Below are 24235 nucleotides of genomic sequence, written 5' to 3'. Positions count from 1 at the left end.
AAGGATCAAAAGATCATGAAATTAAAGAAGACCTTAGTTATGATATATTGTTTAAAATTCTCTCCTTCTATAAAATAAAACTGAATTTTTAAATTATGAATTCTAGACTCCTTTACTATTGACCCCAACTCTACCTTCATTGACAAATTCACCAACCAGGATTTTCAGCATGAAGTAGGAAAAGCATCAGTCATTCTTTGCGAATATTTTGTAGTCTCATACTGATTTTCAAGAAACAAAAGTGAAACAGAAAGGATAAGAAGTGGGCCAAATTGTTCAATTGTGCTCTATAAAGAATTTGGTTTTTATTTTGAAAGCAATGGAAAGATGCTAAAAGTTTTGAAACGGGAGAAATATGTTCATAAATGTATTTTTTTAAAAGATCACTCTGTAGCATTAGGGGGAAAATGGATTCAAGTGGGTAAGAGTGAGTGTAGAGGGATATTTATGAGTTTATTCTACTTGAGCAAGAAAGATATGATGGTATTTTGGACAAGGACATTGATAGTAAGAATGGAACGAAGTAGATATATTTTAGAGATATTTGTGATATGGAATCATTAAGACTATTATAAGGAGGTAAGACAGAGGGATGAGTCTGTTAAAACCCCCTAGGTTTCTGGTTTGGGCAAATGGACAAATCATAATGCCATTTTCCCTGTGTTATGCCACTACTATCGCCTTATTACTACTCTTATCACACCTTTGCTTGTTTTCCCTGCTCATCTATATGAGTTCCTGATAAAAGAAAAAGGATGGCATATTATTTCTCTGTGTTCACCTGTACCTAGCAGAGTGCTCAGATGCTGGATTTTCTATGCATTAATATAAAAAGACCAAAATTACCAACCTCTGCAAGTTCCTGATTTATTTCGCCAGAGATACAGATAAACCTGCCATGGATGTCAGCACACCCTCCTTGACTTCATGGGTTTCTAGCAAGAATGTGCTGGATTTGCAATATAAGAGAAGCTGAATATGCTGTGGCACCTGAGTCTATTTTTATAGTTTTATATCACTGTTGAGAAATAATGTACACAAATATTTTTATACTAATGTTTTTATTTAGGAAAATGTTAATCTGTTCACTTAGGAGAATGTTAACATGACTTTGTTGGTTCATAAATCTGACTTAATGACGGTAAGACAACATCCTCAACTAAGTGGAAAAGCTGAGGGAGCCTTGCCTTTCTGAAAGGTTTCCCTGCCTTACTATCTAGCAACCCAACAAATGGTTTTATCTCATGGGCTCATGGCAGATGGCCCTAAAAGAAATCTCATTAGAGTTAGAAATTATTCTTTGTCGATACACATTGTATATGGATATACATATACATATACGTATACATATATGTCCCTAGCTTAACGCGGAGCCCTGAACTATATTCTCTAAACAGTATTGTTTAAACTGTACTGTTTAAACAGTAAATGAATGAAAAAATATATGAATATTTGTTAGACAAATACTATGGGAACAAGCTAATTCATTAGTTCATAGATTGTGCAGTTCTTGGTCTTTTGTTAAAACATCACTGATATCGTAAGTAGATATATAAGTATAATATCTGAATTATTATAGGAACTATTTCCATGCAAAAAAAATTCTCAAGTCCTCACAGTCTCAGCAACATACTTCTGACTGTACTCAATGGAAGAAACACCATAGTATACACTGGTGGTAGCATCATTTCCTTTGACATATTTTATAAACTGACTTAGAATTGCGACACAGGAAGAGGGTGGTGGGGTTATGGACATAGCGGGCGTGTGTGCTGTGGTGAGTGCTGTGAAGTGTGTACACCTGACGATTCACAGACCTGTACCCCTGGGGCTAAAAATACATTATGTGTTTATAAAAAAATTAAAAAAAAAAAAAGAATTGCCACACAATTTTTTACAAGGATCTTGAAAAGTTAACTTGACATTAATGATTGGATTTAGAAGTACGATTCAAACTTGGTTTAAAGTAGTTTTAGTAGCACATCTACTTTTATATATTCTAGCCTTTTTTTAACTTAAATTCAATTAGCCAGCATATAGTACATCATTAGATTCTAACGTAGTGTTCAATGGTTCATCAGTTGTCTATAACACCCAGCGCTCATCACATCACATGTCTTCCTTAATAGCCATCACCCAGTTACCCCAAGAGTCTTTCATAGTTTGTCTCCCTCTCTGATTTCTTCCCATTCAATTTTCCCTCCCTTACTCTATGATCCTCTGCACCATTTCTTATATTCCATATATGAGTGAAATCATATAATTGTCTTTTTCTGATTGACTTATTTCACTTAGCATCATCCCCTCCAGTCCCATCTGTGTTGATGCACAAGTTGGGTATGCATCAGAAAGGGTACAACCTTTCTGATGGCTGAGTAATATTCCATTGTATATATAAACCCTATCTTCTTTATCCATTCATCAGCTGAAGGGCATCTCAGCTCCTTCCACAGTTTGGCTATTGTGGACATGGCTGCTATTAACATTGAAACACATGTGCCCCCTCTTTCACTACATCTATATCTTTGGGGTAAATACCTTGCAGTGCAATTTCTAGGTTGTAGGGTAGCTCTATGATTAACTTCTTGAGGAACCTTCACGCTGTTTTCCAGGTAGCTGTACAAGCTTTTATATATTCTAGCCTAAATAGTAAGGAGTAAGTATTAAACTAGATGCCAGGGATGCCTGGGTGGCTCAAGCCCTTAAATGACTGACTTGACTGATTCACGATTTCTCAGGGTCCTGGGCTCAAGCCCCACACTGGGCTCCGTGCTCAGCACAGTCTTCCTTTCCCCTGCTTTTGCTCCTCCTCTCTCTCTTAAATAAATAAATAAAACCCTTTAAATAAATAAAAAATAAATCAGATGCCAATGTATGACATAAAAATAAGACTGGCTGGTCCACTGAAAAACAAGTTAAGAACTTCTAATTCCATGTTTATACCCATTCATCCTACTCACTAAATATAAAAACCCTGAACATGATACATTAAAAACAAATATAAGAAGACTCTAAAAGGCAGGGAGAAGAAGGAGACACAAAGGACCATAGGAATAGAAGAACAAGCCGCAGTGAAATCCCCTGGCTTTCTTCTTTCCTCCTAAATACCTCAAAGTAGATACTGAAGAAATCCACAACCCAGAAATGTCAATGGACACAAACAAACAAAAAAGTCTCAAGGAAATTCTGCTCTCCCTAGCCAAAGAACTGAGAAATGGGCAAACTGGCTGGACAGAAATCTTAATTGACAATACCCACCCTACTCCAGCCATATACAACTGGAAAAAGGGGGAAAAAAAAAAAAAAGAAGTGATCTTGCTATCTCTGTCAATAAAGGTCAAATGTGAAGCCTAGTCTTTTACCCTCATCAGGTAGTAATAAGCGATCCTTCCACACACCCTTTAATGCCGGGTCAGTGAGGGTCAAGTTAGGAGCTAAGATTCCTATCCCTTCCCGGCAGTAATGATCTGACCTTCTTCCTTACGCACAATGTCATCAGAGATCTGTTAAAATAAAAGATTAAATAAGATCCAATATCTCAAAGCATAATAACCCTAATGTTGAGGAGACAACTGAACATCACTCATCATACCAAAAACAAAGAAAATCTCAACTTGAAGGAGAAAGTGTAATTAAAAAATGCCACCACCCACCAAAAAAAAAAAAAAAATGCCACCACCCAGATTATAATGCACATGTCAGAATTATTTGGCAAGGATTTTATTTTATTTTTATTTTATTTATTTATTTATTTATTAAAGATTTTATTTATTTATTTGACAGAGAGAGATCTCAAGTAGTCAGAGAGGCAGGCAGAGAGAGAGGAGGAAGCAGGCTCCCTGCTGAGCAGAGAGCCCGATGCCGGGCTCGATCCCAGGACCCTGATATCACGACCTGAGCCGAAGGCAGCAGCTTAACCCACTGAGCCACCCAGGCGCCCTATTTTATTTTTTTTTTAAAGTAATCTCTTTGCCCAGTATGAGGCTCAAACTCACAACCCTGAGATCAAGAGTTGCACTCTATACGAACTGAGCCAGCCAGGAGGCCCTTAACAAAGATTTTAAAGTAGCATTGATTAAAATGCTCCAATGAACAATTATAAATGATCCTGAAAAAAAGAAAAAAAGGAAGTCTCAGCAAATAAATAGGTAATATAAAGAAAAATCAAATAAAAATATTAGAACTGAAAAAACAAAATAAAAATTCAATGAATGTCTTCAACAGCAGGGGTGACAGATGAAAAATGGAAAAATCCTTTCTGATGGAGGCATAATACTCCATAGTGTATAAGGACCACATCTTCCTTATCCATTCGTCCGTTGAAGGGCATCTTGGTTCTTATGCCTCCATCAGAAAGGACGAATACCCAAATTTTATAGCAACATGGACGGGACTGGAAGAGATTACACTGAGTGAAATAAGTCAAGCAGAGAGAGTCAATTATCATACAGTTTCACTTATTTGTGGAGCATAACAAATGGCATGGAGGACAAGGGGAGTTAGAAAGGAGAAGGGAGTTGAGGGAAATTGGAAGGGGAAGTGAACCATGAGAGACTATGGACTCTGAAAAACAATCTGAGGGTTTTAAAAGGGCAGGGGTGGGAGGTTGGGGGAACCAGGTGATGGGTATTGGAGAGGGCACAGATTGCATGGAGCACTGGGTGTGGTGCAAAAACAATGAATACTGTTACGCTGAAAATAAATTTAAAAAAAAATTTTAAAAATATGAAGTTAACTTCTAAAAAACGAAAAAGAAAAAGGAAAGAATCAGTGAACTTGAAGACAGAACAATAGAAATTACCCAGTTTTAACAACAGAGACAAAATAGGCAAATAAATAAATAAATAAATAGAATGAACAGAGCCTCAAGGGCCTGTAGGACAATACTAAAAACATCTAACATTCGTGAAAAAAGAGTTCCACAATAAGAGGAACAAGGAATGTGGGGCTGACAAGGAATGTGGGCTGAAAAGAGTATTTATAAAAGATAATGACCAAAATTTCCTCAATTTGAAAAAGAGCACAAACGTAGAGTTTCAAGAAGCTTAGAGAATCCCAAACAGGATAAAACAAAAGAAATCCATATCAAGACATACTGTAATTAAATTTCTGAAAAGTAAAGACTATTAAAAATGACAGAAAGCAGCTAAAGAGAAGGATGTATTCCCTTTATGGGAACAACAATTCAAATAACAATATTTTTTCATCAGAAACCACAGAAATGGCATATTTTTTAAGCTCTAAAGAAAAAAGTGGCTAACCTAAAATTCTCTAATCAGTGTAAACATTCTTCTGGAATGACGCTGAAATGAAGACATTTTAAATAAAGGAAGTTTAGAGGATTTGTTCCTAGCCAACTCACCCTAAACAAAAGTCTAAAGGAAGGTTCTTCAAACAGAAAGAAAATGATTTAAAAGAGAGAGAGAGAGAACTTGGAAGGTCGAAAGTGAATAACAGTGAAAAGGTTAAAAATAACCTTCTTTTGAGTTTTAAAATTATGCTTGACAGCTGAAGCAAAAATTATAACATCACCTAGTGAATTTCTCAGTGTTCAAAACCGGTAAATCTATATAGACACAGAAAGTAGCTTACTGGTCAACTAAGGAAGGGAGGGCAGTGGTGGAAGAAATGGGCTAAGTGATATGGGGTTTAGGGGAGGGGATAAATGAAAATGTTCTAAAATTTTAGTGTGATAACGGACATAGAACTCTTTGAATACACTAAAACCCACTGGATTATTCACTTTATATCGTGAATTATATTTCAATAATGCTATTAAAAATTGTCAGGGACTATTTCTGGACACATCTATAAAGAATTTTTAAGATAAGAGACTATTATCAGCTTCAGATTTAGGACTAATAGAATACAGTATACATTAAGAGGTAACTGGAAGTACACATTATAATCTATCATTTTCTCAAAAGTTTATCATTACATGGAAAAGGCGTAATCTAAAGTTACATGTGTTATCATGTAATATATAAAATAAGACTCCGACTTACAGGTAAAAAAATTTGGTAGTATTTGATTACATAATACCACATGATACTAGTCATTTAGTCATCTCAAAGACATCAGGTTTCCCAAAATATTGCATGGTCTGGATGTCAAAAATTAGCTATAAATGAAGAAATAGTTAAGTAGCAAAAGAGGCTAATTATGTTGGTCTAACTCCTTTATAAGCAAAAAAAAAAAATAAATAAAATAAAAAAATTGTTCTTTCTTTACCAAGCTGAATATAATAGTCTGTGAATTATAAGATCAAGGAAGAAAACTGTATATTTTCTAAAATATGAGTACCCTTCATCAGGTTTTTTACTTAGGGCAGCTAAAAGACCTATGGTGGAGGGATCAGCATTAAGCCCAAAGGACGGGCAGTGCACAGCAAGAAAGAAAGCAATTCCCTCGTGTCTTTTGCAGGTCACTACCAAGGACCATGTTAGCAGATCCATACCAGACCCTTAACAGGCAGTTCTGCTGCTACCAGTAATTAGCTTGGACAGCTCTGGCTCCAACAGTAGCAGCAAGGCTACACCATAATGAGCTCAGCTGGGATTAGCAGGACAGGGCAGGGAACCAAGAGAGCTCAGGCATTCTGCATTGCGTATGTATCTAGGAGATCAAACAAGGATGGCTGGCTAGGTTATCCCCTCTCCACCTCATTCCAAAAATGAAGCACGGCAGTGTCTAAAATACAGGCTAATGAAGAGCGACACCTCCAACAGATGAGAGCCACATTAATTAACACAATCCCTAGATCATATTATACAGTTTCGGCTAGAGCTAGCAAATGTGCAACTTGTTATTGTATTATATATATACACACACACACACACATATATATTTTAAAAAAGATATGTCTTTTTTCTTTATTTTTATTAACAAACCCCAGATTTTTTACTTTCAAATTTTATAAGGTATTTCTCTCATGACCTTTAAGCTGCAAAAAATTTCTCCTAAATGTTTATCTAAGTCCATATCGTTAAAAAAGAAACTCACTTTTCAATCATTAGCTCCTGGTTCTCCCTTTTGAAATAGGCCAGTTCGTTCCACACAGCATCAGAATCTTCTTGTCGAAGTTGTTGGGGATCTGCTCTCTTCATTTTTCTGATATGAGTCCTATTTTTAAAATGAAGTTATTTTCCTCCTTAATATGTTCAAAGTATAATGAAAATTCATTTATACATTCCCTAATTCAAGCTCACTATTTATGGAATGAATTTTCTAAAACCCAAGTATGTTGAAATTAAAGTCCTATGTCAAAAAAAAAAATTACAATCCGATGTCATAATTTCCAAAAGGCTAAAATGCTACTGCGGAAAGCAAACTTTTAGCAGACACATGCTGGTCTTAAGTCGACTTCTCTGATTCATTCTAGTAATGAAACATATATTGCAGGATGGTCAGTTTCTCAAAAAGGATTACAAGCAGTCAACTCTTCGAGAACTTGTTGTCAACCAGGCTGACTGTGGTACATGTGCTCAATCTTAAAACACACTATTGACAGTAAATATATCAGAAAATAGTTTTTCACACTTCTGGTGACTACAAAAGTTAGTGGGAAGAGGCTAAATGCAGGACAAATTGCTTTATCAGTACTTTATCACTACTATTACTGACAAGTGATATGAACGACTTCCCATCCTTCAAAGGAAAAAAAATTAGATGTGACAATTACCTACAAAACATACCAAATGCGCTTTATGTTTTCATTTTCTGTACATAAAACAAACTCTTCATTTCTGTTTTGTAAAAGTGCTGTACTGGCCAATTTAGAAACAGTATTTCTCTGTAGAACAGACCAATGTGTATCATCAACATTGCCCTAAAGGATCCATCTCAAAAGATGAGAGGGTAGTAGATTTTCTGTACTCATTCAGTCCTTTGCCCTCTGTTGATACTGTTAACAAGGGAGCCACTTTCGACTAACCAAGATCTGAACACCTGTTCAGAGCAATTGAACTGAGACCGCCAATTCATTCAGATAAGCTGCAGAACAAACTGATGGATAGTAAAGATTTTCAAATTGCATACTAGGTTGAAGTAGTTTTCAGAGAGTTAACTACGTATGTAAATTTCCTATTTCTCTGGTCTTTCCATTAAAACTTAAATACTGTTTAAGTTACAGACTTTGTAATACCATTATTTTAGTTATTTAATTTTTTCAATCATATGGATGTAAACTATTTTTACATAAAGTTATCTACTTTTTTTTTTTGAAGGTTAAGCAAAGTAAAGTTATCTACTTTTATTAAGCTACTCTATTGATACTGAAAATGTACACAGTAGTTCATAATCACCTACATTATGAATTCCACAAATGACAGGAAAATCACTAGTTATTGCCAGCATATTTATCTGTTTTCATTTATTATATTATCTCTTTAAAAATTCACATTCAAGATTTGAATACCAAATAATATCTTTAAAATCAAACAAAAGCCATTAAAACACCTATATGATGCTACTCCATTCCATTTAATATTTAGGGAAATGCCTTTATGAGCTATGTAACTCACATGCCACTGCCTTCTTCCCACTGTTTTAATTGCTCTTTTACTGCTCTGTAGTTGGTCTGTAACATCTGTAGCCTTTCCTTGCGTTTTTCATGGGCATCTCTTAGCTCATCATTTTCTTGGCTCTGTAGAACACAAAAAGCAAGTACACAAGTTTAAAGAAAGTATTGGTACAACGCTTCAAATAAAAGGTTACTCATCTAAATATGAAATTTGAAAGAAAACAGTAAATATAAATTAATCTGTAATACTTATTTAAGCAGATGAAAGGGAAGGACTCTTAAGGTCACAAAATATGTTTGCTTGGTAAATTCAACCCACTTACTGCATTTTTTAAGCTGCTAGTAATTTCAAAATTAGTTTCATTCCTTTCCCTGTTGTCAATTAGTAGTACACGTACAAATATTCATAAGCCAATTTTACAGAATTTTTTTTCTTTTTCCACAAAAGGATTTGTCTGTATGTAACACATGACTACTTTATTAATTATAATTGTACATGTAATGAGTATAAAAGCACAAATCATGATAAGATCAGTGCTTCCACCCATGGATTCATGATTAGTTTTATAAAGCATAAGGATTAAACAGGAGGAATAAATCAGTTTAGACCTACATCTGAAGTAGCAGAGCTTAACCTTCTGGGTCGTACTATACAGAACTGAAATGTGAGTGCTGGGCTTTGTATTCTTAAAGAGGTCATAAAAATATTACTAGGTTGTTGACTAAAGTCAACAACTTCTAAATATTCAAGGTAGAGGACATGAAATATGTCTTCATTTTTAGGTATACCCAGAAAATGAACTTATAAAGGCCAAATTTCCAGTTCTTAGGGGATGTATTTCTACTACTTATGCATGATGTTTCTCAAAGTAAAGTAAGTAAATTCTTGAGGTTTTTTAGCCATTGTAAACTTCAAATTTGTTTTTTCAACTTTTTATATTTCTGTATGAAAGAATTTGTATATTTATTTAGTGAAGGCAACAAGCAGGTACTCTGTAATATTACAGTGAGATGATAAGAGTAGGCTCATAGCAGTTAGAAAAACCTGAATTCTATTCTTGGAGCTCTTTCTTGTTAGCTGCATAATCTTAAGAACACTATTTAAATTAGTTCAATTTTTTTTTCTGTAAAATGTGGAAAAGAGTATAGAGATTTAAATTATGATGACTAAATTAAATGAGCGAATATACAGGTAAAGCCCTTGGCACTATGCCTGTCCTATCAAGGCACAAAGCAAAAGTTAGCTTCTTTCCTTTTCCTCTTCCCAGGTATTAACTCTCCTTATTATTAAGAAGCCAAATTTACATTTTCCTGGACCATCTACCTCTCATCTCAACTGTAAGATAATACAGAGTTTGTATTATTTTATTGCAATCTACCTGTCTCAACAATATGAGTATCTTGTCATTCTATTTTGATACAGGCCTAGTAGGATAGCTTCAATAAATCTAAGTAGTTATTGGTAAGTATCTGACTCCTGTGTACCAAGCCATCTGTATGCCATCTGGAAATGAAAGTGCTTAATGAAAAAGCATGGAAATGGCATCACTTGAAAGGGACAATCAGAATAAATGTTACCTGAAGAGTTGTAGAAGATATACAGATCACAGGAATTGCAAACTTGCTAAAGAGTAGCATGGTTTAATACCACGGTTAAAAATTCAGGATACTGAATTGAATTTTGTTCATTTCAATTAAAGAACCATATATTAAGAGCCTATTACATGCAGAGTGTTAAGGGCTGATAAGAGTTCAAGTCTTTCTGCTCAAAGTTAGTAAATTTTATCTTGACATAGCTACTTAAATTCAGCATGTACCAGTTTCTCCATCTTCAAAATAAAAGCTATTTATATTTCTCTTCTTCTAAGACCAATGAGTGATTTAACCTTGACCTTGAGTTTTCCCTACTGTTGTTAAAAATCCAAATATAACTTCACTTCTTTTAACAAAAAGCCTTCTAATATTAAGTATGTGAAATAATTTAAATTAACCAAATAGAAAATTAATCTTAGGGGCGCCTGGGTGGCTCAGTGGGTTAAGCCGCTGCCTTCGGCTCAGGTCATGATCTCAGGATCCTGGGATCGAGCCTCGCATTGGGCTCTCTGCTCAGCGGGGAGCCTGCTTCCACCCCCCCCCCCCCCCCGCCTGCCTGCCTCTCTGCCTACTTGTGATCTCTCTGTCAAATAAATAAATAAATAAATAAAATCTTTTAAAAAAAAGAAAAGAAAATTAATCTTATCTTCTTATAAATAAACCTAAGTTCATTTTGTTTATTTGGATTCCTTAAGAACTAATGAGATTTATGAGGATTTTAAATAGGCTATTTTACAAATTATTAATAATCTAATTACAAGAAATGTATAGTACTAGAAAAGATTTGTATCAAAACACAATTTTCAAATAAACATAGTTAAGTACTTTGTTAAATTCTAATAGCTTTCTCTAATTATCTGTCATTGAATCACATTCCTTCCCCATAAACTCTTAGTTTACAATGAATTTCTTTAAAATTATTACATACAAATCCAATGTTTTGGAATCATTAAAAGTCTGTGTTAAGATTCCCAAGAAACTCTGAGTAAACAGAACCTAAAAGACTGCCCAAAGTAAAAATTAATAAAATGGGATATCCAGGTATTTTCTGTTGCCTTTCACAAAAATCCTCTATTAAATCAATGGAAGAAACTGAGTTTATTATTATAGTACTGTCATTATTTTTGCATTTTTCAGTACTGCTTCAGCTACCATTAATCACTGAATTTATACCCAAGGTTTTCCTTAGTTCTCAAATAGAAATCAACTGTCTTATGCTATTAAATCAAAGATTAAAACTCAATAAAAATTTTCTGAGTTCCTATATGTCACTCACACTGTACCAGGCTCTGTTCTAGACATAGTACTTAATCAAAGCACTCAAAGCACCTCTGCTGCCTAAAACTTTAGTGTAATATATTTATATTAGCAAATAGTTTTAATTTTTCTATAGTAATTGAAATAGGTGGTCCTTCCATTAGGTAGTGATTATAGGAAAGTAGTTTTATAGATGAGCTTTCTGCTTTAATTTTACATGCTTCATAATTTACTACACCTAATGCTAGAGTGTTTACATATTTGTTATAAATTACTAAGATCTAAGCTATCAAAAATGAAAGTAAGCCAGAGATTATTAGACAAATCAATTTGATAGGCATAATTTATAATAATTATTATTTTTAAATGCATTCATCCATAGATTTGTCCTTTCTGAATGCTCTTATCAAATTGTAATGCATGGGTTAAATTAGTCCTAGAGACTATTGTTCTTTGACCTACTCCAGAAATAGACAAAATTTTATAGAAATGTAAATATAAGATAGATAATATATGTTCAAAGAAAAACATTTTTCTTTATTCTAGTGCAAGAACAGATTTAGCAGAAGTCTTCAGGCAAAAGTTAGATATCTCAAAAGAAGTGCTTAATGTGTTAAAAGAATAATCAAAAAATCTTTAAAATATTCTAAGAAATGCAAGTTAACCAAAGTGTGGATTATGATTCTTTAAGTCCCATATAATAGCCTAAGTCAAAATGGTAGTACTTCATTTGGGAAATACTACTATACCCAAAGATCTTACAACAAAATCAAATAAGTAAAGAGTGAAAGATACATTTATTATTACTAATAACTATGTTTGCTCAAGAAGAGACACACAAAAAAATCTCAAGGACAGTCACTGAATTAGTTCTGTTTTTTAAATCATTCAATAAAATATTTACTGACTACCTTTCCTATATTTTGCAATTAAGCTAATTAAACTAGAGATTCTAATTTCTGTATACAAACAAATCTAAATGACTGAAACACTTAAAAAGAGAAAATAGAAAGGCTGTATCACCTGACTTGCCTCAATGATACTTGCAAGTACATTTGTGAGTTCATCAGAACAAAAATGATTCTTGATCAAATCTACTACAGTTTGGTCAAAGGCTCCTTGACAGGCATAGGCAAACTAAGAGCATGAGTCCTGTTAAGAAAACAGTGGCTCAATCTTTACAGAATGGCAGCAAAGTTTTCAGAGAGTTTAAAAAAAACTTTTATAAAATACCAAGGATCCCATGGATGTTTAATTCAGCAGAGTATATAAAGTTGTATGTACGAAGAATGCATGTTAGACATTGAAAAAAAAAAAGGCATTTTAAACTGTAATCAAAGGGCATATTGACGTTACTAAACAGTATAGAAAAGTGCTACTAGAACTAAGTTGTCAAATGTATTAAAATTCATAAAGCAGAGATTCACAGCATTAGTGATCCCAAGTATAGTAAAGGATTTTGTAAAGCTCTGATGCATTAATTTCCAAATTATACTTTATAAATTGTTAGTCCACTACATTTATGAAGCTAGGATTTGAAATGGGTGGGATTTTTAGAATAACAGTTTTCATCTCTTCTATTATTATTGGCTTTTTTGGCCATCCACCTTGAAAACATGTACAACTATCCAAAATATAAGCTAAGCAAGATAATGTATTCATATTTTTACAAAATTCATTACTAGTATTAGAATAATATGTATTACTTACTGCTGATATAATAAAGACCATTACTTAAATATGTCAAAGTGTGCCCACATATGTTCCATCGTGGAGGTTAACTGGTGAAGCCTATTTGTCACTCTCCCTCTTCAGTTCCCCTTGGTGATCAGCTTGGGACCCAACCATTTACTGTGCCACAGAGCATGTGTTTACTTTAGTGTTTTCAACAGTAACTTCCATGGAACAGAAGTCTTTGGGAAACATCAATGGTTATAACATAATCAAGTAAATCTGGGAAATAAGGTATATATATCTTGCTATAGATTCACAATACACATTGGTTTATCAACAGCTCACAAAAAAACGAAAGATTTCAATCCCCTGCCTATGATAATTGAGCACAGAACATTTTTCTCTGCCATTTTCCCATTAGCTTCTGGCAGAGCAATGTTCAATACAATGCCAATATGGGAAAGGCCAGTACAAAAATTCAGGATTAATTCTGTATTAATAGTAATGGTCTACAAAAGGAGCACCATGATTAACAAATGCATATTAAAAACCATAAAACACTGCTAGGGGTTGAAATGAATCCCCTCCAAAAAGGTATATTGGAATTCTAAGCCACAATACCCCAGAATGTGACTGTATTTGGTGATAAGGTTTTTATAGAAGAAATGAAGCTAAAATGAAGTCATTATTGTAATCCATTTGATTGGTGTCTTTTTATTTTTATATGTTTTTAAAAAGATTTTATTTATTTATTTGAGAGAGGGAAACAGAAAGAGGCAGAGGGTGAGGGAGAAGCAGGCTCCTCCCTGAGCAGAGAGCATCACGTGGGCCTGGATCCCAGGACCCTGAGCTCATGACCTGAGCCAAAGTTAATCGACTGAGCCACTGAAGCACCCCAATACATGATTTTTTTAATGGCTTCTGTAGCACAGGTTCAGGCGCCCGACTAGTGTCTTTTTAGAAAGGAGAAATTTAGACATAGAGACACACACATACACACAGAGGAAAGATGAAGACACAGGAAGAATGCCATCTATAAGCCAAACAACACCTGAAACTATCGGAAACTACAAGAGAAATAGAACAGATTCTCCCTCACAGGTTTCATAAGAAACTAATCCTGTTGACATACTGAGTTTGGAACTTTCTAGGCTCCAGAACTTTGAATAATCAATTTCTATTCTTCTAAACCATCCAGTTTATCATGGCAGTCCTAGGAAACTAATACAGATATATCATTAATTCCTTTCTTATCTTATATTCTCATGTACCTGAGTAATAGTAATAATATTAATATTATACCCTAATTAAGGGAAATATAGGAAGAAGTTTTCTGTCTTCACTAAATATGACAGGTATACTTACTAAAGTGAGGCCATAAATTTAAAAATATCCTGGACCCAACCTCTCTCTTGGAATTGCTTTCACTTTACAGGTTTCATTTACCCACTTCATTGGATAAGGGCTCTTGATGATAGTGCTTTTTTTTACTCAACTATTTTGCTCCTTTAAAACAAGAAATCCTTTTGGGCGCCTGGGTGGCTCAGTGGGTTAAGCCACTGCCTTCGGCTCAGGTCATGATCTCAGGGTCCTGGGATCGAGGCCCGCATCGGGCTCTCTGCTCAGCAAGGAGCCTGCTTCCTCCTCCCTCTCTGCCTGCCTCTCTGCCTGCTTGTGATCTCTCTCTGTCAAATAAATAAATAAAATCTTTAAAAAAAAAAAAATAAAAAAAAAAAACAAGAAATCCTTTTCTACTAAATGACAAGATACAATGAAAAAAACTTGCTCACATTTTCCCCCTTTAAGAAAACATACATTTGAAATTCATATTATCATCAACTGGCTTGAACAAGGAATACAGAAAAAGGAATACAGAAAAAAAGGAATACAGAAAAAGAAATTGTATGAAGAAAGAATTTTACTCTGTAAATAAGTTTGAGTCTTCATCAAAAAGAGCAATTGGAAGAAAGGAATGATCAATTAATGTAGACTTTTGGAGGCAAGTAAGTGGAGATCTGTTACTATTGAATGGTGATATGTGATAGTTAATTTTATGTGTAACTTGACTGATCATTATTCCTGGGTGTATCTGTGAGCGTGTTTCTATAGAAAATGAATATCTCCAACAGCAGACTGAGTAAAGCATATTGCCCTTACCAATGTGATAGGCTTCATCCAACTCACTGAGGTCCTGAATACAATAAAAGGCTGCATAAGAAAAACATTGGTCTTGTCCGTTTGGACTCACACTGATATTGGGTCTGGAACTTATACCATCAGCTTCCTGGTTTTCAGGCCTTTAGACCCAGACGGAGACTATACCACTAGCTCTCCTGATCTTCAGTTTCACAACTGGAGATGTTGGACTTCTTGGACCCTATAATTGCATGACCCAATTCTTTACAGGAAATCAATCAATCTCTTTATCTCTTTCTTTCCCTCTCTGGATAGATAGATAGATAGATATACAGACATAGATATAGATATTTTTCAGAAAAACAATGCCTCATTAGGGAAGACTAAAGGGTTATAGCCTACTGGTTCTGTTTCTCTGAAGAAACCAGATTAATGCAGGATGTGAATTTCAAGAATTATGCCAAACGAGGAAGATGATAAACTGGCTTCCTAAACATGCTCTTAATATCCTGTTTGTACTCCCATGTTGATACTAAGATACTAGATTCCAACTGCTCATGCAGTATCTTGTTAACTAGGGTCTTGAATAATAGACAGTTATCTTGTCTCTTGTTGTTCAAGTGACTTGTTTGGCTAACTGCATTGCTTAGTAAGTTGTTACTGAGCAATCCAATGAATGGGCAAAGAACTCCATGTGTGGGGTGTCTGGCTGGTTCAGTCAGAAGAGCATGTGACTCTTGATCTCGGGGTCATGAGTTTGGGCCCATGAGTTTGAGCCCCATGATGGTGGAGAGATCACTTTAAAAAAATAAAAAACTAACTAAAAAAGGAGTGACTGTAGGTGTATACATTTCAAGGAGGCTAAATGTTAGCAAGCTGATGTCATCTGATCATTTTATTTTTGGTAGATGATAGATGAGAATCTCTGTCACTGTCAAATAACAGAGATAATTTTCCTTTCTTTTAGAACAGTCTAACTCTGCACAATATAAATTAATTTAACATTTAGTGAAAAGGCAGAAAAAATATTAATTGTAGCTTAGGTTAACTATACCTCTAAACCATATCTTGTTCTATAGCACACAAAATCTAAGTCAAACCTTTTTCTCCCTAAGAGTGATCTATATGAGAGACAATCTGGGCTTTGTTGGATTCTAAACATGTGTAAAACATTGGTCTTGTCATAAAAGGTCTTAAAACTATTTGAGATTCAATTAAATGTTAAATCTCATATGCCACAGGCCTTTGGGTAGTTGTGAATAAAGAATGCTAAGTTTGGCATATTAAATGCAGAAAAAATAAAAGCCCTCAAATAGTCAAATGGAAAAAAAAATGTACTTGCCATTTTGACTATGTAATTTCTGTATAAAGGACAGTTGTTAAGTGACTTGAGCTAGGCGAGTATAGCTTTTAACTCACTTTTCTCTTTTTGTATGTTTATCATGCATAAAGAACTATCAGAAATTCTCTACTTGCTATAGTTCTATTTTTTGGTCTCTGAAAAACTGTAAGAAATATATTCCCAATATTAAGCCAAAGTATTCCCAAACAATTTTAAAGTAGTGAATAAATATTTACGTTCAAGCAGCAAATTTTTTGTTACTTTATGATCCTCAGAAATCTGAAAAACAAGACCAACCAATGATACATTTTTATGCATGTAATTAAATTCAGGAAAGACAAATGCTAAGCAGTGATTTGTGAAGTGAATGTTTACTTTGGTATATCTTTATCTTTGCAAGGTTATTACTAAAGAAATGATTTAATGTTCACCTTTAGCTGTAGTGTCTTCTCTAAGTTTTCAATCTTTCTTTCCGCTTTCCTCAGATTCCTCAGCTCCTCAGAGTCTGTGAAAGAGCTCTTTGGGGACAAAGACCTTGAACGTCTCACAGGTGGTTCCTCGAGAATAAAACAAGGACATGGTTGAACTAGTTGGAACACTGGATTATGAAAGACATGCAAAATTAAAGAACAAGTAATTTTGAATACTAATAATGAATTATAAAAAAAATCCTGCATGGAATACCAGAGAAATAACAAGCGGAATTACCACAGTGCTACCGCTAAAGGTTTCTCTGTGACTCGTTAATGAGAATATTCATTTACATTTACATTGTTTCTTTCAGAATAATGATGTCCCATTAGGGAAGACTAAAGGGTTATAGACTCAGAAATGCAAGAAACCTCATTACAAAGGAGGGGATAGAGGCTGGTCTAATTGCTCTATAAGGGTCCAAGGTTACACTTGATAGGACAACCAGAAACAAGAGGGAAAGGATTTTTTTCCCTTTGAAATAGTTTAACACACTGTGAAGTTGAAGGAACAATATGCTTGAGGAATATAAATACAACAGACAGTAGATCTTATACCATAATGACCATATGGTCATTAACTATAATGTGGCTAACTAGAGACAAGAATGTGTGTTTATATTATGTACAGCTTCATACACCAATCTGGAGAAGGAATATGTGAAAGCAACTATTAAGCTGGGCAACATATTGTTCATACTTACTGCATGTCCTTATGAAAAAGAGAAAATTTCATTCCAAATATCCCTCTCGTTTTCCTGACTTTTGCTAAAAGCAACCAAACATCAAAGCGCTACATTTTTTAACTTCCACATCGTAACAAGCCACTAAATTAGGCCCTATAATGTATCTCAATTTTAGGAATGTTTTCTTTCATTTAAATAAAGCTCAATACTCTGAAACTACTCCAAAATGGCAAGAAATGTATAATGCGGTCATGTTTAAATAAATAAATACGTATAGACACATACAAGGCTCATTCTTCTGAAAATTACTAATACTATTAGAAGGAGTAAATAAGTCTATAATAGAAACATGGGTCTATTTTTAAATACTTCCTTTATTAAGAAAGTTCGACTCACAGGAAAAAATGGAAAGAACTAAAAACAATTATCTTAAAAAATAATTTTCTACATATAAATCATTATTTTCTACTGCTGAAGTAACAAGTGTGAGAAAAATATGTCCTAAGTTCCTCACTTTTCTATTTATCTACAGATAACTTATTTACATTACATAATATTTACAATATGGTATTATAAAATGTTTATTGTAGTTCCTGTTCATAGAATCTTTTGCAGCATAACAGGAATACATAGTATAGTACATATACTGTTATACAAATATTACAAAAAGGAAAAGCTAGACATTAATAAATGAGAGATATGCTGTGGAAAATTTGCTTATTTTTCTCTATTGCTATACCTTTAAATCTGAAATTATATAATTGCATAAATTAATGTTAAATTCCACTTTATAGTTTACATCCACATGGGTAATATTTTAAATATCATATCTGAATGAAGCAGAAATGTTAAAAATATATTTTTCTTTTAACAACTAATATTACTTTAAAATGATTTTTTACTTAGATTAATTTATCTATGGATTAGATATACAGTAGATATTTAGCCAAACTTTCTAAAATTTTTCCAATTTATTTAAATTCAGTTGATTAACATATGGTGAATTCTTAGTTTCAGAGGGAGAGTTCAGTGATTCATCAGTCTTATATAATACCCAGTTTAGCAAAATCTTTTAACATAAGAATGTTAACTTACTGCAAAACAGCTACACTACTACTAATCTATTTAATTAAATTGGGGATACATTATTTAGTCTTTAAAAAGAGCAAATGCTCTACTTACAAAAAATTCTTGAGAAGATTTTATTTATTCATTTGAGAGGGAGAGAGACAGAGAGCAGGAGAGAATGCAAGAGCAGGGGAAGGAGCCGCAGACCCCCTGCTGAGAGAGCCAGACACAAGGCTTGATCCCAGAACCCTGGGATCATGACCTGAGCTGAAAGCAGACACTTAACTGACTGAGCCACCCAGGTGCCCCAACACAACTGTTTTTTCAAGCATTTGGCACATAATGTTTTTTTTTTTTAAGGCTTTTAAACGAGAGCAGTAAATGCTGTTTGTTTTTAAAGTTCATTGCTTGCCTTGCCAGCGTTACCCTGACAAATACACAAAATGACAAAACGCCTCTACCTTGTGTTTTCTTTCAGTACTTGTCCAGATGCTCTTCTCTGAGGAACCCTTGTTGGTAGATTTACTCTCTGACAGTTTTTCATTTGCTATTTTTAGTTTCTCCTGTAAATACTCAATTTCAGACTTCTGTGAGACCATTAAAGTTTCTAAGCTTGATAAAGACGGCCGTTGAGATACCTATTTTCAAAAAGTATACATGCAAATATATTTGCATCTTTGTATATTATTTCTTATGTGCAAATACTTACATATAATATTATTACATTATATAAATAATAAGTATTCAGAGAAGGAAAATTTCATTTCAATAATAAACTGTAAACTAGCATTAGCTAAACTATCACCCTAACTCGATGGCATTTTTCAATAAAATAATCAAGAGTTCGTATAAATATTTTCAAAAATAATATTGACATATAGAATTACAGAAGAAAAACATTATAGTATGGTTGCACGATAAAATAACACTCATCTTTAATTACTTCAAAAATATGATTGTACACATACATATCCTCATGAAATACCCAATCCACCATTTGATCACAAAGAGTCATATAATACCACTGAATATAACCTGGGAAAAGGAAACCAATAGCACTTAAAGTCTAATTATCTTTCAATGTCATAATTTAATAATGACAACTCACAAAACTCTGCTACTTTTAGAGTCAATACAGTCCACTGTATTCGCTTTTGAAATTACATGTCAGATAATCTGCTAATGGAAAGCACCACATTATAGTGACAAAAAAAATCACAGAAAAATTAAGCATGTAGGATACCTTAAGGAAATATTAGTTAAGAAATGCTGGTAAAAACCAGCATTCTGTGAAATTCTACTACCATCTTTAATGAATATATTTGAGGCCATTAAAATCTATGCATATATTGTATTCAAATTAACCACTCCACATATGAAAAACAAAAACCCTAAATCATAGTGAAAACAAAGGTTTTGTTAGATTTCCAGCAAAGAGAGTCAAATCCTCAAAATTATGATAGAAAAGCAGTAGCCCTGAAAATAGTTTCTTTTAAAAGGTAGAAAACCCTATCCTTCCTAAATGATATTCCTAAGGGATATCAGAAGGAATATATATGTTTAACTTTTCTGAACCAACAGTGGAAAATATTATCCTTTTCTGCTTTGAACTCGTTTTTCTTTTTTTTAGGGAATAGGCAAAACCGTCCTAATTCTAACTTCTAATTATTATGAGAGAGGTCATCTTTGATTTATTTATATTACTGAACTTTCATCTATTTATATCACTTGATTTGTTTCCCAACCTTCATTCTATTACATTGCTAAATATTTTCCTCAGTATTTATATTGTACTCTTACTACATTTCCCATATATTAAATACTTACTCCATTACCTTTCTTTAAATATCTAATCAAAATACTTTGAGCACCTTTATTCCTAACTCTAAACGATTTTGCCCTATTCTTTCCTCCCACTTTTAATCACCATATGACCATTACTTATTTCATTTTTTTCCTATCATGTAAGCAAATTTACGATGTTTATAACTATTTCCTTTGACTGGGCTTCCAATCTAAACAGTTTTCAAAAGCCAGCTGCTCTTATCCACTTTTCTTTAAATAAAATTATTAAGAATATATTAGTATCCCACCATTTATCAAAGAAATTTTAAATAAGTTTTTCAAGGTCAAACAGAAATTTAGAATAAAATAGAAATAACATAACTTCAGTTTTATTGGTATATCCAATAAGCAATCCCATATTCTTTTTTTTTTTTTTAAGATTTTTATTTATTTATTTGACAGAGAGAGATCACAAGTAGACAGAGAGGCAGGCAGAGAGAGAGAGGAAGGGAAGCAGGCTCCCCGCCGAGCAGAGAGCCCGATGCGGGACTTGATCCCAGGACCCCGGGATCATGACCTGAGCCGAAGGCAGCGGCTTAACCCACCGAGCCACCCAGGCGCCCCAGCAATCCCATATTCTTGAAATGAGTTTAAATAAATGAGTTTTCTAAGTTATCACTGGATTATAATGTCGTAGATATGAATGTAAAAATAGGAATATTCAATCAAGAAGTTGTAATGATAAATAATTCAAATAGTTGTGAGGACATTAAAAATGTTCCAACTGGGGCGCCTGGGTGGCTCAGTGGGTTAAGCCGCTGCCTTCGGCTGAGGTCATGATCTCAGGGTCCTGAGATGGAGGCCCGCATCGGGCTCTCTGCTCAGCAGGGAGCCTTCTTCCTCCTCTCTTTCTGCCTGCTTGTGATCTCTCTGTCAAATAAATAAATAAAATCTTTAAAAAAAAAAATGTTCCAACTGTGGATACTGTCATCATCATAGTAGGGATTTTATACTTAGGCAGCAGTCCTTTAAAATTCTTCAACAAACAATAACAGAACTTCAAAAATAAAATGCTATGAAAGCATTGACTAACTCAAATTCACACAGGAGCGGAGATGATAATATAATTAAATAAAATGGGTTGTGTTTATTTTAAAAATCACAGTTTTGGAATTCATTCAACAGAGACACTTAGTAGGCATGTACACATGTATATAGATTATTTACATCTACAAAAATACTTATACATCCTCCCAGTGTTTTAAAAATCTGATCTTCTCCTTTTCTTGCCTTTTATCACTTTTGCAGGAGATATAGGCACAAGAAGTATTTCATACTTCTCGTAATATAACCATTTTTAAAAGCATAGGTAAAATGAGATTTCAAATGGGAGAATAAACTGTTAAAAATTTTCTAGGGAAATTCTGAAATATGCATCAAAGCACATAAAAATGTATCAAGCCTTTGGCTTAGCATGCCAGTCATGCCAAGGGTTGATACAGATAGATATCCATGATAAACTCTTACATGAGAAAAGCAGGTTACCAAAGAATATACTGTGTAGAAACAAATTTTGCCAAACATGCATGGGGGGGGTGGGGGGGAAAAGAAGCCCTAAAATGTTTTAGTGTCATTTCTGAATGGAAAAATTATATGTTAATAATTTTCTTCCTATCTATTTGAACCTTCTTAAATTTTACAATGAACACGTCACTAAATGTTTTTCAAAATGTTAATTTTTTCTTCAAATAAAAGGAATAAAAGCTGAGCATAAAATTTTCACATTATATAGGAGAAAGATAAATAAAAGTCTTTCCATAATCTCATCCCTTGTCATCTGCTAGTAATAACTTTGGACTGTATTACCTAGACTTTAGAAAGGAAGATAATTATAATTCTGCCTTTAAGCTTCTTTTCAAAGTTAGTAGACTTAATTTTTTAGAAGAGTTTTATACTTACAGAAAAATCTATGTAGAGTCCTATACCTCCCACCCCTACCTATGCAGGTTCCCATATCATCAACACCTACAATTAATATGCTACATGTGTTATAACTAATGAAATGATATTCACACATTATTTTTAACTAAAGTCCATAATGTATTCAAATTTCATAGTTTTTATGTAATGTCCTTTTACTGCTCCAGATCCCATCCACAATACCACATTACATTTACTTATCATGTCAGCAACTCTTGGCTGTGACAGTTTCTCAGACTAACAACTAATAGTTGTGATGAGTAGATGATATTCAGGTGTACTGCAGGATGCTTCTCTATTGGAATTTGTCTGAATTTTTCTAATGATTACACTGGGGTTATGAGTTTGGGGGAGGAAAATCACAGAAGAGCCATTTTCATTATACCATATTATGTGTACATGGTTTAAATCTTGACATTGACCTAGATCACCTAGACAAAGTAGAGTTTGTCAGGTCACTCCACTGTCCCCCATCCATACTGAACTCAATGTGCTTTGTAAACTGGTATAACATACATGAGAAATATGTATAACTTTAATTGTCATTATCCTTTCAGGTACTACTTTGAAGGCGTAGCAAAATCAAGACAACTGGTACCCCTGTCTGGGGAAGTTCACTTTATCTATTGCCCTTAAGATCATGGGGGCTTAAGTGGGTAGGAGAAGAATCAATGAAACAAGATGGGATTGGGAGGGAGACAAACCATAAGTGACTCTTAATCTCACAAAACAAACTGAGGGTTGCTGGGGGGAGGGGGTTTGGGGGAAGGGGGTGGGATTATGGACATTGGGGAGGGTATGTGCTTTGGTGAGTGCTGTGAAGTGTGTAAACCTGGTGATTCACAGACCTGTACCCCTGGGGATAAAAATACATGTTTATAAAAAATTAAAAAAAAAAAGATCCTAGAATCTTTGAAAAGTTTAATTTTCTTACTAAGAATTATTATTAGTATTATATCAATATTGTTTTCTCCTAATATCCAAAATCTTTATTCACCTTTATAGCTTACAGTCCTAAAAGATAATGAATGGTATGGTACTAGACCTTAGTTAATTAAAAAAAAAAAAAAGATTTTATTTATTTATTTGACAGAGAGAGAGATCACACGTAGGCAGAGAGGCAGGCAGAGAGAGAGGAGGGAAGCAGGCTCCCCACTGAGCAGGGAGCCCGATGCAGAGCTCGATCCCAGGACCCTGAGACTATGACCTGAACTGAAGGCAGAGGCTTATTAATCCACTGAGCCACCCAGGCGCCCCATCATAGTTAATCTTGATGAGAAGTGATCAACAGAGTATGTGTCCAAATGCCTCCAGTTGAAACTATCTCTTGACCATTATTAATATAAAACTTCTTTTTCCCACTGATCCACAGGGTTAACTTTGATCAAAAAGCCCTGTAGAAGATGTCGAGAAGTGTTGTACAAATTACTATTAAGGACTACATAGATGAAATAATCTAGTCATGTTGTATTAACTTCAAGCAACATCGTATAGCATTATACATGAGAGGCTGAGTAAATAATGCCTAATAAATAGTAAAGTTTTTTCAAAGTTATATGATCACAAAGAACTGCAAATTAAGGGGCACCTGGGTGGCTCAGTGGGTTAGGGCCTCTGCCTTCGGCTTGGGGTCATGATCCCAGGGTCCTGGGATCGAGCCCCGCATCTGGCTCTCTGCTCAGTGGGGAGCCTGCTTCCCTTCCTCTCTCTCTGCCTGCCTCTC

General features: G+C 34.2%; 1 protein-coding gene across 5 annotated transcripts in view; it reads right to left on the bottom strand.

Moving 5' to 3' along the window:
• Positions 1-24235, bottom strand: part of CNTLN (centlein) — a 289645-nt gene that overhangs the window by 120762 nt on the left and 144648 nt on the right. For 4 of the 5 annotated variants that reach the window (XM_004765706.3, XM_013063112.2, XM_013063111.2 and 1 more), the window contains exons 9-12: positions 19209-19385; positions 16955-17080; positions 8523-8644; positions 7003-7122 (exon numbers count right to left, since the gene is read on the bottom strand). In XM_004765706.3, the coding sequence (XP_004765763.1) occupies positions 7003-7122; positions 8523-8644; positions 16955-17080; positions 19209-19385 (545 nt within the window). The remainder of the gene's footprint in view (positions 1-7002; positions 7123-8522; positions 8645-16954; positions 17081-19208; positions 19386-24235) is intronic. The other variant, XM_013063113.2, reaches the window with a different exon arrangement.

The sequence above is a fragment of the Mustela putorius genome, unplaced genomic scaffold (genome assembly GCF_011764305.1).
Source record: "Mustela putorius furo isolate JIRA1106 unplaced genomic scaffold, ASM1176430v1.1 tig00000421_pilon_pilon_pilon, whole genome shotgun sequence".
In the NCBI taxonomy this organism is placed as follows: Eukaryota; Metazoa; Chordata; class Mammalia; order Carnivora; family Mustelidae; genus Mustela; species Mustela putorius.
This window is presented reverse-complemented; position numbering and strand designations above follow the sequence as displayed.